Source organism: Montipora capricornis, chromosome 14 (genome assembly GCF_036669925.1).
Source record: "Montipora capricornis isolate CH-2021 chromosome 14, ASM3666992v2, whole genome shotgun sequence".
NCBI lineage: Eukaryota > Metazoa > Cnidaria > Anthozoa > Scleractinia > Acroporidae > Montipora > Montipora capricornis.
Window position 1 is genome coordinate 50,089,805 of NC_090896.1, and position 17,639 is coordinate 50,107,443.

Here is a 17,639-nt window from a genome sequence, read left to right on the forward strand (position 1 = left end):
TCTAAAAGAATATGCCGATAAATTTCATATCCATTTTTTGACAAATGGCTTAAATCTTGTTCCTTTAAATTAGCTGAGAACCTATTATAAATTACAATTTTGTCTCTTGAAAGTTTCGCATGGGTATTCCAGTGTTCTATAGAGTGGATGCCTAGTCCCTGTTAAATGAATTGTCGGTTTCTTCTAAAGGAGATAGCTGATCAGGTCATTTACAATAAGTATATCATTGTCCAGAAAGTCTCGCTTTATGATGAGCAAGTATGTTAAGAGAATTATTACAGTTCGCAATCTTAAGATCGCATCAAATTGACAACAATCGTTGATGCATTACCTTGACAATGGAAATCGATTACTGAACAAAGTGGACGACACACTCCTTTATACATGAGAGACTTTTATGGCTAATTTTGAGGTATCTGACACGTTTACTCCACGAGCTTCTATGAAGCTTTCAGAAATAAAAGCAAGTTCCACTAACTGCCCAAAACAAGAAAAGGGAAAATTTTCCCACCCTTTAAGGGAACTGGATTTAAATCTTTTCTCTACCTTTTTCAATTAAGATCAAATTTAAAATTAGAGAATTTCAGCTTACTATTTTAAATAATTTAATATTTACAAACCAGAAGATTTTTCAAATGATCGAGCCTCCCATGTGCACCTCTTGCAAACAAGAAACAGAATTTCTTAAACATTTACTTTTGTAACAGTGATATCACACAGATGTTTTGGAAAGCATGCTGCTCTTGGCTTCCTGAATACAACAGTGATTTCCACTCTTCACAATAAACATTTCGAACCATTTAGTACTGACGGCAAAAACGTATATTTAGTTATGTAAGGTGAATGATGTGAACCATTCACTTAAGAGTTTGTATAGCCAAGATAGGACGTGTGTACCAAGTAAAAGAAGGATTGCAGCACACGAAAAGAAACCTTACCAAGCAGTTTAGGAAATGGCACATGCACAAGCTTCAGCTAAAAATCTCACTCCAATGTGGATAACAACCCTTAGAAGACATCTCGAATACTGTAGCCTCTGAAGTTAAAACGCTACGCCAATGGAACACAAGGGCGTTATTCATACATGCCTTCTTTTTATACCCATTTTAAGGTTCTCCTTTGACTGCTTCTTGTCTTGGCAATATAAAGGATTGGACAAAAGTATCCCTGCATTAACACGTTATTGTCCAAGCTTGATGACACAGCCACTGATATTTTCTAAGACGTTGATCATTCTTTGTAGGAAGAAAATGGCTTCGAATTAAAGAAACTTAGGCTCTAGATTACTCCACGAGCTCAATAACGTTCTAAAGAACTCCTTTCCTCTAGTCTGTCATGTTATTTTCTTCAAAAATGTTTTCACAAGGAAAACAGGAAAAAATGTCAGATTTTACAGAAATACTATTAGCCATTTAGATTACTACTTCATTTCAGAGCACTAGCAACATAAGTCTATCAATCTGATGGCCGTTTGTTGATCTCATATTGTGAGCATTTATTTTCAATTTAAATGGTAATGTGTGCCATTTCAATGTTATGGACGAAACAGCAATAAATATATGCTTTAATGGACGATAGGTTGTAAATGGAATAAATTGTGAGAAACATAAAAATCTCTCCAATGAAAGCTCTTTTGCAGGCTGGTTGATGCCAAATGAACTTAAGCTACGATCAAAATGTCTAAAACGGAAAAAGAATACAAATGCATTGTATTAAAAAAGTACGCTCTTGCACAAAACGTTCTTACGTACAGATTTTTTAAAACTTGCCTCGCAGAAAGGTGATGATCTACTTTTGCCAAAAAGGCAAAAAAAACAAAGGGGGTCACTGTGTCCGTTTTCGAGATCATAAGGTGCACTTTTAGACGCTTGCATTATTTTAAGACGATCTTAGCTTACAACTGTAAGCAATAAAAAAGCTACATTAGTGAAATTTAGATCAGGTAAACGTACTCAATTCAACATAACTAATATAACTAAACAACGTTTGCAGCTGAATTCTTTTTCTGAGGTGAAATAGACCTTGAAAGACGATACATTAGTCTACGAAAGAGAACTTCGGTCGCACGAGAGCATAAAAGGCGAAACGTTTAGAACTTTTCACGTACAGATTTGTTTTTTGTTAAAATGGACAAAATCAGGAAAGGAAGTGATCTACAGAAAGAAAAATGGGGGTCACTGACCATTCAAGAGAGTAAAATCGCTTCAAAGTTCTCAAAGCCATTGTCTATTTGCACTGTCACGCCATTGCGTGACATTTCCGAGAAGTCTTGGCTCCACAGCTATCCCATAATGCCACATGCTTTCACGTTCCATTCTTGTGGAAAATGTTTTCACCTTTAGCATCGTGTTTACCTTCGTGGTCTCCAATGCATGACATGTGCGTGATATGGGTGAAAAAATGCGCAGTAGCAACGGGCGCGAACGTCCTTAACAGAAGGATTTGAAAAATGACTTCAATTGTCCATCACCTGATGGCTTGTTGAAATCAAAGAAACTGCTAAAGACAACGTCAATCTACATAAAGCTTTAAAAACCTTAACACAAACATAAAAGATACTTTCAGAAATATTGTCCATCACCTTTAGTTTCACTTATTTTCTAATTTCATACTTTTATAGTGCAAAACGATGGTCTGGCAAATCGGAGGAAATGCTCGAGACCAAGTAAGTCAACCTCAAGCAACAACGCTCATAAAGGGTAATGAGGTGCATAGTTTCCGAGCCCTAACCATAGGCAGCCGTCCGCGTCACTAGAGAGCGTGTAATAATTAATTACTAGTGGGAAGATGACGTTTGAGTGTAAGCAGTGATGGGTTACAGGCAGCTGTTGAGAATTTAAACGCGTTATACGACTTTGTATTGGAAATAAAATACCTTCGATTATGAAGCCTAAAAAAAGCGCTCAATTTAACCTTCATTCAATAAAATGAATAAAACAGACTCATCTCTGGTGTACTCTTGTGCGTTTTGGTGCTTATCTTACCGTTTCGGGAAATCCGTCTTTTCACTGTCCTAAGACGAAGTCAATGCAGCACCCAAAGAATTCGACCGTAAGCTCACGTAGTCAGCTCAGAGGCGGTTTGCGCCTCGAAAATCCATCCCAGCCGCGATTTTTTCACGCAAAGCTAAAGCCCCATCATTTGCGAAACTTGGTGAATATTTCATCGTCAAATCCCCACGCACTTGGCTGGAAATGAGCATTTTCTGCTTCCGATTCAATGATAGCTGATGAATTTAACAGCTGATGGTCTTGTGCATGGTCACGAAGCTTGGGCCCGAGGTCAAATTAACTCCACCTGATGAGGTAGAGACATTTTATGTACAACACTTACCCCATCCCCACAGCGCCTCTCGTAACAATGGAGCTGTTCGAGAAGCCGCTGTGGGGATAAGGAGAGTGTTGTACATGAAATGACTATACCTCATCCAGTGGAGTCAATTTGACCTTGGGCCCAGGCTCTGTGACCATGCACAAGACCATCAGCTGTCATGGAATCGGAAACAGAAAATGCTCATTTCCAGCCAAGTGCGTGCGGTTTTGACGACAAAACATTCACTGAGCTTCACAAATGATAGGGCTTTAACTTTGCGCGAAAAAATCGTGGCTGGGCTGGATTTTCAAGGCTCCTTAGACCTTTGAGCTGATTACGCGAGCTTACGGTCGAAATCTTAGAGTGCTGCGTTGACTTCGTCTTAGAACTGTAACAACACAGAATTCCCGAAACGATAAAATAAGCACTGAAATGCAAAAAAATAAACCAGAGATAAGTCGGTTTTATTCATTTTATTGAATGAAGGTTAAATTGAGCATATTTTAGACTTCATAATCGATGCTACTTTATTTTCCATACAAAGTCTTATAACGTGCTTAAATTCACAACGGCTGCCTGTAACTCAACACCGCTTGCATTCAAAGATCTTCCTCCCAATAAACTTCGACCACCAACTGTAGGGTTACTAAGTGTGTAGGGTAGAGCAACCGTGACTTCAAGTGAAATAATTTTAAGTCAAAAATTTCGTGTTTCCAAGATGGCGGAAGACGGAGTGGTTCCCAGACTGTTATCTGAAAGAGGGTTGGTGCAACTCACGTGATCAAAATCCTAGCAACCGCCATATTGTTTCACAACAAAGTCGAAAGAATGGCGAATGCTGTGAATTTGGGCTACACGTATCAGTCGGGACAATAATTAATATCCGTTGAATTGCGGTTAAAATGGAAAGATTTCTGCATCCAGGTCAGCCGTCATTTCCTTTGTTCAAGTATCATAGGGAAAGTAGTTTTGTTTTCGTAAAACTGGGATGATTATCCTTTGCACTGAACAGGATATGTTTTCAATAAAATAAAATATTACGAACAAGTCATGTCTCGTTGAGCGAAAAATTGTCAATTACAATAACAATAGCTTTACATTTGAGCAATCTGAGAAGACGATTCGCTCGTCGCTCGCTGGAATGACAGTTGTTTGTTCGTTTGTTTGTTCACAGATAATGAGATCTACTGAGGATTAAATACCCATCCCTGTACTCGCCAGAGAATGACAGCACACAGAAAGTAACAATTCAACCGTTTAATTTTGAAAGTGTGATTGCTCAACACTTGACTAGCAAAATTTTGAGCTTGAATTTTTATCCAAAGACTGATGGAATGAAGAGTAATCTTTGGCAGAAATGCCAAACTAAGAATATTTTATGGAGGTTGCAGGTCATGGTTTCACCATAGCTGAAACAAGCCAAACCTTTACTAATGCTATGGCTTAGATCATGTTTCAGCGTAAAGTTAGGGTTTCTGGACAAGGTTTGTGTTGTTTCAGTTATGATCAAACAATGACCTGCAACCTGCACTTTACAAATTGCGATAATTATTGTGCAGGAGATACAGCTTTGAATAAAAACGTTGAAATGTCAGAATTACTTGCTTCAGGGTGTCAAGTGACAAATGACACTCAGAAAATAGCCACGACAGTCATCAAAAAATAGAAAGTTTTCCTTGAATTCTATACTCTACAAAGCCAACAGCAGGTCTGTTCCACAACCCAATGCGTTATTAAATAGCTAACAGGGAAGATGGCATTAATCCTTCCCAGAAACGAATGTTAAAACTTGTTACTAAGGAAACTTGTCCTTCACCTACCAAATAAACACTATTGTCTGTATTGTTCACCACTAAATTTTCTTCCGCGCGCCAGTTGAGAAACAGTCAAAACCCACTTAATGCAGATCAATCAAATATTTATTCATGTGTACAGGCTGTCACAAATGTCAATAATTTGCAGCGTACATTGGCCAAAGAATAGCATACAACTGTCAACTGTTTTTTCAGCGGACGACTACTATCCATCCGGGTTTTTTCCTCGGAAGGGCACTATGGGCTGATAGTGTCTCTCCGCGGACGAACACTATCGCGTCACGTGATCAATTTAAACCAATAAGAATCGGAGAAAATTTAGTGGTGAACTATAAAAAGACATAGATACAATTGTCTTTAGAGAAAACACTGAGAACGTTTCAGACGGTTGGGGTTTACAAAGGCTATAAATTCTATAAATTCTTTTTTTTTCTGAAAAATTGGCCAATTTTATGGAGAATATTTTTCTCAAATATTTAAAAATGTTCCCCTGCTAAAAAATAGGGAATAATAGGAATTTCTTGAAAAAATAGGAGAAAATAGGTTGCAGGCCAAAAAAAATGGGAAAAAGATCAACTTGCCATAGGACAATTGAAAGAAAATATGACTTTTAACTAGCTTAAAGTGCTGCTGTGATCCAAAATCACTTCCCATTTTTTCTTTAGAGTTTGAAAGTGTGATTGCTCAACACTTGCCTGGCAAAATGTTGAGCTTGGATTTTTCTCAAAAGGCTGTTTGACTTGAGTTTAAGTTTTGTATTTCAAGGTGCGCCATTTCTCATGTTCAAAACTGACCGATTGGACATCAGAGGGTTGGATCTAGGGAAAAGTGACATCACTGACTCTCAATAGCTCAAAAATTTCAGCGCATACACAAAGTATTATATATGCAAAACACAAGTTTCAAAGTCTGAAAGCCTGAAACTCCTGTGCTGCATATTAATTGAGCCGCGTACGCATGCATTGCATTCTGAAACTATCAACTCTTAGACATCATTTTCTCCTCCATCCAGCTCCCTCAAGATTTAAAAGTTAGTAATGGCGGCCCATTAAGTAGGAAAATTCCAGTTAAAATAAACAGGTTTCTTTTTGAAATAAAGGCTTAAAACTTGGGTCACTTTCTGTTTAGTTAACAGTTTTGAAATTCCAAGGAAAATGAAATTTGATTGTTTGGTCACAGTAGCTCTTTAAGAATAAACTGTTGAAATGTAAGAATTATTAGGTTTTAATGTCTTTGAGAAAGCAAACCCAAACCCTAACTCTTAGAGGAATGGCCATGGACGGCCTCGTGTATTGTCCTGAGGCTTGTGCACAGATGATAAGCATGTTCCTTTGCGTATTTGCGCATCACCGGTCGCACCTTGACAGGAATGAGTGAGTTGATGTCCTCAATCCACTGTTTTCCATCCAGGTGAAGACCATAGCTAGAACGTCCCTCGTGTTTGTACCACAACAGGGAGACCTGTTTCCTCGGCAAAAAGGCATGCACGCGTCCAATCAAAACACGGGGAGCCTTCAATGTGCTACCAGTCTCTACCAGGCCCACAAACTGTCGAGCATGAAGTTTGTCTTCTTTTTCTCTTCCTACTTCTACTTCTTCTTCTTCTTCTTCTTCTTCTTCTTCTTCTTCTTCTTCTTCTTCTTCTCCTCCTCCTCCTCCTCCTCCTCCTCCTCCTTCTTCTTCTTCTCCTCCTGCTTGTCCCATGACAGACTCGGCCTTTTGCTGTGCCAATGCGACAGCAGCGTTCTTTTTCTCCAGGGCGGTCCTACGGTCATATGTGGTCTGCGCAGATAGTCGTGAATGGCGCAAGGCAGCCGCAAGACTATCCTTCATGGTGTCATCACAGTGACTGCAGGCAAGCAGAAAGAAAGAAGATGTTAGTGTGTTGAAAGAAGTATCAATTTTCGGTTAGAAAGGTCTTGTCTTGGGGAAGATTTGAAATGATGATTTAAAAAAAAAAGAAATTGCCAGTGTGTAAAAAAAGTATGAGGAGCAAATGCAAAAATGAGCCTGAAATAAATAAAAGCATCGCAAGGATTCAGATTAACCCACCTTGAACTGTATGCCCAGGTTATAAAAGATGATCTTAAGACATTAATGCCAATGGGAGTTCCAGTGAGCTTGCAAAATATTCCTTGGATGTGTTTTGAGAAGCCAGTAGCGCTGAAAGGCTGTCCTCTTGCATTCTAGAAATAGAGAGAGAGAGCAAGAGAGAGAGAGAGAACATTTCTAGTTAGTACAGTGTCTTTTGTTCGTATATATGTGGGATGTTCAAAATAGTCAATAATGGGAACTCACCAGAAATAGATAAGAGCTGTGGGCTTGGGCCGTGTCAGGAGTGACGTGCTCCTGGTGGAATTCTTTGATGAATTGCTTGATAAACTTGCACAGTTCGGAGTTGACCTGGAGTGCAGAAATAGAGCAGTGTGAGAAATTTCAAAAGGAGGCCAGAATAATAATAATAATAATAATAATAATAATAATAATAATACTAATTATAATAACAAGCACAATAATAGCAATACTAATACTAATAGTAATAGTAAAAACATTCTTGCCACAATGATGAAGGCTTCTTGTGATCAATGTTAGAGACTGCAAGAATTTGAAAGAGCCGTCGAAGTCAGAGAGAGGCTCCGAGGCAGACGGCAAACTGTTGCAGTAGTAGGCCCTCCCCCCTCCTTGGCAGGCGCGCGTCGAACAGTGGTGTGGGATGCTTTGCTGAGCGGCGACAGGCAGTGGTTAGTCCAATGACTGCCCAGTTCAAGCAGTATAGTTACATGCTACTACTGACAATAGAACGATAATGATAAGGATAGTGTAAACGACGACAATACTCATCGTGATGATGAAGAGAAGAGGAAGAAAATTGAACTGGTAGCACACAAGTTGTCCTTTTAAATAAAGAGATGGGAAGGTAATCATAATGTGAAGGCTTCGGTAGTTGATTTCTAAGGAAAGATACTTAGGCAAGTTTTTGGATCCAATCAAGCAATATACAAGCAGCCTACTAGGTTGGGTGAGTGTTTGTCGCACGCATGATCATCATGGATGTTTGCCAAATAAGAATTGAACTGAAAAGGCCATTGGTCGCGTGGAATGAACTAGCAATAAACATTTCTTGAAGAATGGTTGGTGGTTTTAGCTAACTGCTTCGAGTTTTGTCGAAGGATGGTGAAAAGGCAAAATGTCAGGTACTGCAAGACATCCAAGAGGTTCCCACGGTCAAGTGTTTAGGTGTCGCTTAATTTTGACTCCAACTTGACTTGGAAGAATCGCCTCGATGGACTTGGCTCAAGATTATCGCAAATTTGTAGGCACGTTTTTCCCAATTAAGGTACTGCTTTAATGACTATGCCTTAATTGTACCCCTCCCTAGGTTATGGTATTCAAGTCCGGGCTAGCACGTACACAACCCACCTAGAGCGGGTATGAACTACTTTGCATGGCATGAACTATGTTCCAGGTGTGCCACACCGAATGGTATAATTGATATGCTGCGTGAGTTTCAATAACAATTGACTTGACTTGACTTGACTTGCATAAAGGTTCAGAGAGATTTCAATACGAATAATTTGTACCAAACATTCGGAATTCTCTGGTGTTAATTGTCTCCAACACAGGAGTAGTGGTCCAAATGCTAATCGTGTAATCTTTAACTTGACAGAACATTTGTCGGTCCTAAGCAACAACTACAGTAGGTGTTCGTGGCCTTGTGCAAGTTGTGCACACGTCGTGTCCGCAACGTGCGAAATACTGTGGAATGACCCAAGTACATGATTATTAAAGGAGGAGTTTGACTCACCTCCAGCTTGACCTGGTCGTGGCCGGCGAATTTGGCCGTCTTGTAGAGCTGGATGTGGACGCTCACCGAACCGTCGCTCTCCAACAACGCCACGTTCCTGCCGCGAAAGTCCTTGGCTGAGAAGGGAGACTCCAGCCGGTCATGCTCAAGGAACTCCAAGGTCCTCATCTCGAGGCCACGCGAGGGGGGAATGTGACAGTACAGCGACACCAGCAACAGGTCGGCCGCTTCCCGGGCTCGCTGCTTCCTGCCCCTGGCCACCTCGAATCGCGTCCGCTGCACCCTGCAGGCTTCGAGCACCTCTTCCCTACCGAAGGGACAAATAATCATTACAATCAAAGAGCTGCAAAGGTTTTCTAGGGCAGCATACATTGACCCATGACAAATAGCTGATTCACTTACACACGCCTACATTTTCATAACCTTATGGTGATGACGATGATATGAGCAATACGATTATTATTGTTATTGTCCATCAAGGGACGCAACGTAAGCGAACAGAGAACTTGTTCTTTTCTCTTCTCTTGTTTTGTTTTTGAGGGTTGGAGAGGGAATGGGGAGGGGTCCCTCTTGACTATTTTTATAAATTTCGTATTTTAATTGTCACTCATAAGGCTTCTTATAACTTAGGTTTAGAGGAAGTAAATTCATCAGCTGTTAGGGGCTGTAAGAGCCATAATCTTAGGAAATCTCGAAATATTTTAGTTAATAGGCCAAACACTGAGCTCGGTCGTAATTCCTTTGTACACCGGGCTGCGATTGCCTGGAATTCCCTGTCTGATAGTGTAAGATCTTTTTCTCATCCAACAGGCTTTAAAAATCGACTGAAGCAGTTCAAGCATACTGTTATGAATGTCACATTTGCAAAAGACAGCTCTTTAGTTTACAATAAACATTCAGATTTCTCTTGTTATTGATACATGTTTATGTTTGCGACAAATACACTACCATATGCACGTATTGTTAATTTTATTACAGTAGGTCCATATCAGCTGTCAGGTGTCGTCACTCTCACGATTTTTCACTCACCAGTCCAGCCAGCGATTCAGCGATTGTAGTTCCTCTCGCGTCTTGGGCTCGTCTCTGTGTCCCTGGTGCTCGAGTTCGGTCGAGGCCTTTCTCAGTTGCTTGATGATTTTCACTCCCCGGTATTTGGGCGCGTGGGCCCGGTAAATGTACTTCAGGGGGCACATGAGAGCGCCCAGGTGGTTGGCCATGGTGCTTCGGCTGAGCTCTCTCTCACCCTGAAGAGAAAGGAGGGGTTAAGGTTGTCGATCGGTTTAGGGTTCGGGTTAGGGTTAGGACAACTTGTGTGCTACCAGTTCAATTTTCTGCACCTGGAGTGCAGAAAATAGGGCAGTATGAGAAAATTCAAAAGGAGGCAATAATAATAATAATAATAATAATAATAATAATAATAACAATTATAATAACAACTACAATAATAGCAATACTAATACTAATAGTAATACTAAAAACATTCTTGCCACAATGATGAAGTTTTATCCTTGTCATTGCCACGATTATCGTGGCCCTTGCACTTCTCAACTTAAAGGACACTGAATGAACGCATTCCATTTAAGACGATGTCCAAACGAATAATCTGTCCAGAAGATTGCAGTCGGGCCTAAATTATGCATATGTTTTTTGGTTTGTTTTTCGCTATCTTGCTGCGAAAACTTGATATAAAAAAAAAAAAAATCTATTAATTGAATAACAAATATATAAAATTTTGGTCACTCGTCACCAACGAAAGCGTGCAACAATTTGCCGAGGGTCGATGCAGCAATATTTTGGGACATGCAAGCAAGATTGCCTCTTCACTCCACGCACGAATAAGTAACAATTTTTGGGTTTGGTTTTCACACGGTAGCGCTAATTATCGAGGCCAGAGTTTGCGTTATCTGCCGAGGCCGGAGGCTCAGGCCCATGACACAATCTCCAGGCCATGATAATTATCCCTACCACGCTAAAACCCGAATCCAATGATTGTTTTATTACGCATATTGCTGAGCTGAGCTCCCACCCGACAACTCTGATCAACCTGCTGGTTTAAGGGTATTAGGTGCCGTCACTTCTGGGTGCATGCATGCATAAAACTATTGTCTGTAGGTATGACGTCACTCCTACCCCACACACACACACACACAAGTGTGAAACTTGATTCTCGTAAAACAGTGCTCGATACATAGAAGTAGTAGAGCAAAGTATATGTGGAAGAAAAATACAAATAAACTTCCAAAGTTGAAGGATTAAAGAGTCTACTGCAGACTATCGCGCCCAAGCGTTTGTCAGACAGAACTTCATTCAACTAAGAAGAACATACCTTCTTATATACATATTAGATAAGAAGCTAATTAATTCACTAGTGTGATGATCTGATCTACGTGTGAAATAAAGATTCTATAGAGCTATTGTCGGCGGCTTGTGAAATTTGCCAAGTAAAAGTTATTCTTGTGGCGGCATTTAGAAATGAGTTCTGTTCTTTTGTTTAATAAAGGCGGCCAACAATGGCTCTATAGAATCTTTATCTCACACGTAGATCAGATCATCACACTAGTGAATTAATTGGCTACTTATCTCATTTGTATATAAGAAGGTATGTTCTTAGTTGAATAAAGTTCTGTCTGACGAGCGCTTAGGCGCAAGACTCAGAGTCACAGAGAGTCGATGCGTCCTCTTTAAGCATTGAGCAATTAACGCCATATAAAACAATTAGGATAGTACGCGCACTTTCATTGGTCAATAGCTGTGTTTGGACGAGAGTACGGCATAAATTGCACGAATGTTGATAGGTTGTGCATTGTCAGACTTCTTCCATTGGTTGAATTATCTTTGAGAAATATTTCATAAAAGTAACACAGGACTTTTTTCGCCTGGTTGCCATAGCCTCATCCGAAGTTGGGAGAATGGGAGACAATTATGCAAACCCGAGACCCACCCTGCGGGTATCGGGTTTGCATAACTCTCTCCCATTCTCCCAACTCTCCCGAGTGCTCAGATGCATATGAGGTTATGGGAAACATGGCAAAAGAGGTCCTCTCTTGCTTAAACAAGTCATCTATTGTCTGTAGCTAGAGCAAGCAAGAATTCGCTGCGTGCTTAACAGCCAATGCAAATCGAGCTGCTGACACCAATGTATAATAATCTCACTCGAACAGTTCCTAGCATAATTTTCAGATAGATCAAGATGGCGGCCAATCACATGACCAGGCCCGAGCATGACGAAAAACCAAGGAAAACTACCAAAAATCACACTTACTCCCACTTCCTTCAACGAATCGCATTGGTCTTGAGCCAACTTGGACCGATCATCGAGCTTGTGTCAGAGTTAAGAAGCGAGATAAACAAAGCAAAACACTTCTTCGCGACATTCCGAGCACGCTCTCGGAAGAGCGGCACTGGGAGCTAGTGGTCTTGCGGTCGGGTGTGGTTCGGCCATTCATTTAAAGGGGCGAAAATCGGAGCCGAGCGCGCCAAGGAAAAGCGATCGGCACGAGGCCGTCAGAACCACAAAACCCAGAAAAAGAGACACACAAGGGCACCCAGCGAGCCAATTAATTAAGCCAAAGGCCTTTGTCAGACAATTTCTGGCCTCCGACTATCTGAAGAGATGTTGTGATCACCTAGAAAAATGTTGATCTGTTCGCATATCTTAGCTCCAAATTGAAGTGTCCGAATATTGTAGGGAATGATACGTTCATCTTAAGAAATTGCTAGCTGAACGTTACTTCAGCTTCTAAGAACTTCCAACCCAACCATTTGCTCATCCGAAACTGCTAGCAAAAGATATCCCTTGCGACAACGAATCTTTTAGGTGATGTTTTAGTAAAGAAATCTGTAGCAAGTTGGCAACGTGCAACCGAAATGCTTAGTAGAACAGTTTGAACCTCCCGAACTCGCATATTTCACCGAAGATTGTCGTTGGGTGCCCCTGAAAAAAAGCTAGAAAGACCATTAGGGACTCACCCGCAAATAATCCAGGTATGTCTCAATGGTGGCGATGCTCTCCAGAATCTTGCACGACAAATCGTGGCCATTCACTTGCGCGAAACCCAGAAAACCTGTGAAGGGAAAGTAGTGAAAAACAACAGTTAGCTCTTGCTGTGCCGCGTGCGTTCTAGAGAGAAGGACGGTGCTCGCGCGCCGTCTTCCGGCAAATGCGCAAAGATTGCGCGCGTAGCGAGAAATGAAACCCTGCCCAGGGAAACTGTAGAGGCGACTTACTCAAGATTCTCTCTTGGTTTCTGTCGAAGGTGCTCTTCGAAACCTTGGGGCCCGCTCTCTCCAGGGAATGCTCTCTTGTAAAGAAGGACCTGCATTTTCCCAACAGCTTGCGCAGGTCTGGCGGCAGTTGTTCCAGTTTTAGAGCGTACGACTTGCGCTTCGAAGCGCCCGCTGGGACCACCGGGCGATCAGCTTTCTCCGTAGGCTGACTGCCGCCCTTGACTTTTTCCTCTTCCTCCTCCGAAGCCGAAGAAGAAGAACCAGAACGGGAGGAATCGGAATATTCAGAACGCCAACTCGGTCCCTCACCTGCATCTTTCTCTGCCTTGGACAGGCGAGGAGCTTTTTTCACAGGCTGTGTGCCTTTTGCCTGCGAAGAAGAAGAAGAAGAAGAAGAAGAAGAAGAAGAAGAAGAAGAAGAAGAAGAAGAAGAAGGAGAAGAAGAATAATCGCCACCAGAGGAACTCGGTTCCTCGCTGTTGCTTTTCTCCGAGCCACTCGCGGCCTCCACGAAATCTTGGGTTTCGCCCGACTCTTTGGCACTGCATGCCGCAACGAAGTCGCCTAGCAGCGGCGACGACAACTTACTCGAACTTAGCACAAAAGAGGTGCGCCCCTGTGAGTCGACCTCGCTTAGATTGTCTTCGCTAGAAGTGATATCGTACTCCACCACGGCGATATTTTTTCTCCCGGCCATGACAGAACGTGTGCGACTCTGATCTTCAGATGCGACAAATGAACCGGAAGCACGCCGCGCGCGGGCGATGAGATGGCAAGGTCGTCATGGAAACTTGAGTAGCAATCAGTTCTCTCGTATCCCCGGGGGAAAAGGCGCAATGATTTTTTTTTTTCTTCTGTAGGAAAGCGTGGATTTAATTCACCCATCTCGAGTCACCACCTTTAGTTCGAATAGGTGTATGGCTTCTCTCGTTGATTAGCTGCAATGTCGCGATGTGAATTGGTGTCCATAACAGTTTTGTTTTTGGGGGGAAATGAATATCTTTCATTGTGCTATTCAATCTGAGGTCCCCTTGGGACCACGATCGCTAAAGTGAAACGCATTTCTTTTGTTCGGAAGAAAAGCGTCGCCTTAATTAATTGACCGTTTTCGAGATTGATAATCCAAGTACAGTATTTGAGTCGTTTGTTTCGTTAATTACCCAACTTCATGTGAATTAGTGTCCATCACCATTTTATTCCTTTACTTATTTTATTATTATTATTATTATTATTTTCGTAATGATTATCTTTTTTTGTGCTATTAAATCTGAGATGCCGGTAACGCTTCATGGCACCAGGCAAAATCGCCAAAGTGAAACGAAGTGAAACGCACATTCTTTTCTTTCTCGGATAGCGTTATCCACTAGCTTTTGAACAACCGAGGCCAGATAGGTAAATTCATGTATCTTTTGGAGAGAGGTTTACTTCCCACTTTTTGTTCGATCAAGAGATGTTTTCTCTCTCTCTTACTAGTCAGATCCACTAATACAACACAAAAAAAATCCAAATTGTCTTTACATATTTCCTTGTCGAACTCAAATTCGACACTTCTCAATTCGGTTCCAAGGTCCAAAATTCTTCAACTCGTCAAGTCTGGACATACAAAAGAGCGAAAATTTTGGTTTGTTTAGTAAGACTGGGAAGATACCATCAGTTAGTTAATCACAATCTCTACAAGCGGAGCTACATATTTGTTCATAATTGTTTCTTTTCTCTTGTTTGTTCTGGTCCTGTCTTTCTTTTTTTCCCTTTTTGAATAAATGCAAAATAAGATATCTAGGTCAACGATGAAATGATTCATGAAATGGATCATATCTAGAACTGCGGATATAAAATCAAGTTAAGAAATTGCGTTCATAACTGCGAGGATCCCAGCTTAACTTGATTTCATATCCGCAGTTCTCACCCAACGTCAGTGGGTTCATAGCTCAAGTTGGTTTGAGCGTCGCAGCGGTGTCGCGAGGCCACGGGTTCCAATCCCGTTGAAGTCTTGGAATTTTTCCGATGTCCGTATGCAATTGCTAAATATCGCGTCCAAAAACTGCGAGCATCATAGCTTAACTTGACATATCTAGATGTTCGTTTCTTTAATACCATATTGGTATTATTTTACGACGGCTTTGTTCATAAGCCACTTGGCTTCCCTCGGCACTGAGCTAACAAGCCAAGCACAACTAAACCCGTCGATGATATTGCGCATATGTTCTGCGCAACTCGAAATACTCGGATTTCCTATGGGTGGTGCTTATTAATACAGCGATATTTTTTTGCGCCGTTCAAAACTAGGCGGAGAAAGCAGAACTTGACAAGTGCTCTTGGTATCCAAAAAGAAAACCACGCATTTGTTCGGAGATAAGAAAGCTTCAATTTGCAAAATAACGCCGTACATTGCTTTGTATTTGAAAGCTCTTTTTTTTTACAAATATTGTTGATTAATCAACTTCGAAAAAGGTGTGGTTACCCCCAATTTTCTTTCTGTTAAGATCTGCTTTTCCCGCATATTCAGTAAACCGCGCAAAAATACCTTTGAATTAGTACGCACCGTCCGTAAGATCACTATCACAAAAACCCAAAAGTTATGTGACTCTCTACTGCAACTTAGATATGTTATGAATGTCTTCAGACGAACGGGAACCACAAACTGTGCTCTATCCACGGAGTTATAGAAGGATGGGGGGGGGGGGGGTTTCCTCAGGTTTGTGATACTCTCAAGTGCACCAATCCCGCTTCGAGCTAGCTTTTTACTTGAACCATCCACACGGTTATCAAATGTTTAACTTAAATTTCTGTCAATTGTAACCACCAAGAGTGTTTCTGTTGTCACGCGTTATTTAGCACTTGGAGATTTAAGCTCTTGTCGTCACAGACTTCCTCTTGGATGTACTAATCACCACCAATAAACCCAAGCCTATATCAGCCTTTGTTCAGCCGTTTAAGCAGTCCTTAGCAGCAAGTGCTCTTGCGATCCGAAAAGAAAATTGGGCGCAACCATGTATTTTTCAGACAATTAAGCTTCAATTTGGAGATGGAAGGCCATGCATTGCTTAGCATTTTAACCACCTTTTTTTTTTTTTCAACGGTGGTTGATCAATTATCTCTGAAAAATGCGTGGTTGCCCTCAATTTTCTATTTGGAGTTCCGTAACACTTGTTAAGATCTGCTCAGTTTTCCCGCATAGTCATAAACCGCACCAAAATGGCTGACTGAAACCAATTGGTGCCTCCACAACCGGGCTGATTATTTGGAAAGAAGCCCTTTCTATAGTGGAGCACAGTTGTGGAATCCGGGTTAACTCTTCAGCTACGCCCAGCTACTTGCTTAAACGACGTTAAGACAAAAAATTGAGACGCCAGAGTCTTTTTTTTTCAGATGCTTTTATAGCGTAATTTCAACACGGAACCCGAAGACTACACCTTTTCATTGTTTTAAAATTTATTCTTTCGTAACTGTAGTTAGGTTGTTAGTTGATAGTTCAGATCTAATTTAGCTGAGTGGAAATGGCGTGTATGAAGAAGTTGTCTTATCTGTGAGAGAGAAGCCTTTCCTAACGGTTAATAAGGGACGTGTTCTCTTTGCGGACCGAAGATTTCTCCAAACATATGATACCACTCCAGGACTCTGTGAACGGGATCTAGTCGAAGTTATGCGTAGCAATTTTGAGTTTGGAGGTACATATAAGGGAAGACTGATATTCTCGCACGCTTGCAGTTAAATTCCATATTTATTGTAACTGCGCAATTTTGGTTTGTTTAGTAAGACTGGGAAGATACCATCAGTTAGTTAATCACAATCTCTACAAGCGGAGCTACATATTTGTTCATAATTGTTTCTTTTCTCTTGTTTGTTCTGGTCCTGTCTTTCTTTTTTTCCCTTTTTGAATAAATGCAAAATAAGATATCTAGGTCAACGATGAAATGATTCATGAAATGGATCATATCTAGAACTGCGGATATAAAATCAAGTTAAGAAATTGCGTTCATAACTGCGAGGATCCCAGCTTAACTTGATTTCATATCCGCAGTTCTCACCCAACGTCAGTGGGTTCATAGCTCAAGTTGGTTTGAGCGTCGCAGCGGTGTCGCGAGGCCACGGGTTCCAATCCCGTTGAAGTCTTGGAATTTTTCCGATGTCCGTATGCAATTGCTAAATATCGCGTCCAAAAACTGCGAGCATCATAGCTTAACTTGACATATCTAGATGTTCGTTTCTTTAATACCATATTGGTATTATTTTACGACGGCTTTGTTCATAAGCCACTTGGCTTCCCTCGGCACTGAGCTAACAAGCCAAGCACAACTAAACCCGTCGATGATATTGCGCATATGTTCTGCGCAACTCGAAATACTCGGATTTCCTATGGGTGGTGCTTATTAATACAGCGATATTTTTTTGCGCCGTTCAAAACTAGGCGGAGAAAGCAGAACTTGACAAGTGCTCTTGGTATCCAAAAAGAAAACCACGCATTTGTTCGGAGATAAGAA

The 17,639-nt window shown here is 41.1% G+C and overlaps 1 protein-coding gene across 1 annotated transcript; it reads right to left on the reverse strand.

Moving 5' to 3' along the window:
- Positions 1-6,380: 6,380 nt before the first annotated feature.
- On the reverse strand, positions 6,381-10,456 carry LOC138032081 (uncharacterized). The gene is made up of 5 exons (XM_068879668.1): positions 9,961-10,456; positions 8,932-9,238; positions 7,425-7,529; positions 7,179-7,312; positions 6,381-6,975 (listed from the first exon to the last, which is right to left on the reverse strand). The coding sequence occupies exons 1-5, from the start codon at positions 10,146-10,148 to the stop codon at positions 6,381-6,383; spliced, it is 1,329 nt and encodes a 442-aa protein (XP_068735769.1). The 5' UTR covers positions 10,149-10,456.
- Positions 10,457-17,639: the final 7,183 nt, after the last annotated feature.

Bases quoted from the DNA above. Each gene is read 5' to 3' on its own strand.
- LOC138032081 (XM_068879668.1), bottom strand. From the start codon at position 10,148: ATGGCCAACCACCTGGGCGCTCTCATGTGCCCCCTGAAGTACATTTAC. The intron at 9,239-9,960 runs GTGAGTGAAAAA...TCCCTTCGGTAG, and splicing joins CTGAATCGCTGGCTGGACTG to GGAAGAGGTGCTCGAAGCCT. The intron at 6,976-7,178 runs GTGGGTTAATCT...GCTTGCCTGCAG, and splicing joins ACCTGGGCATACAGTTCAAG to TCACTGTGATGACACCATGA.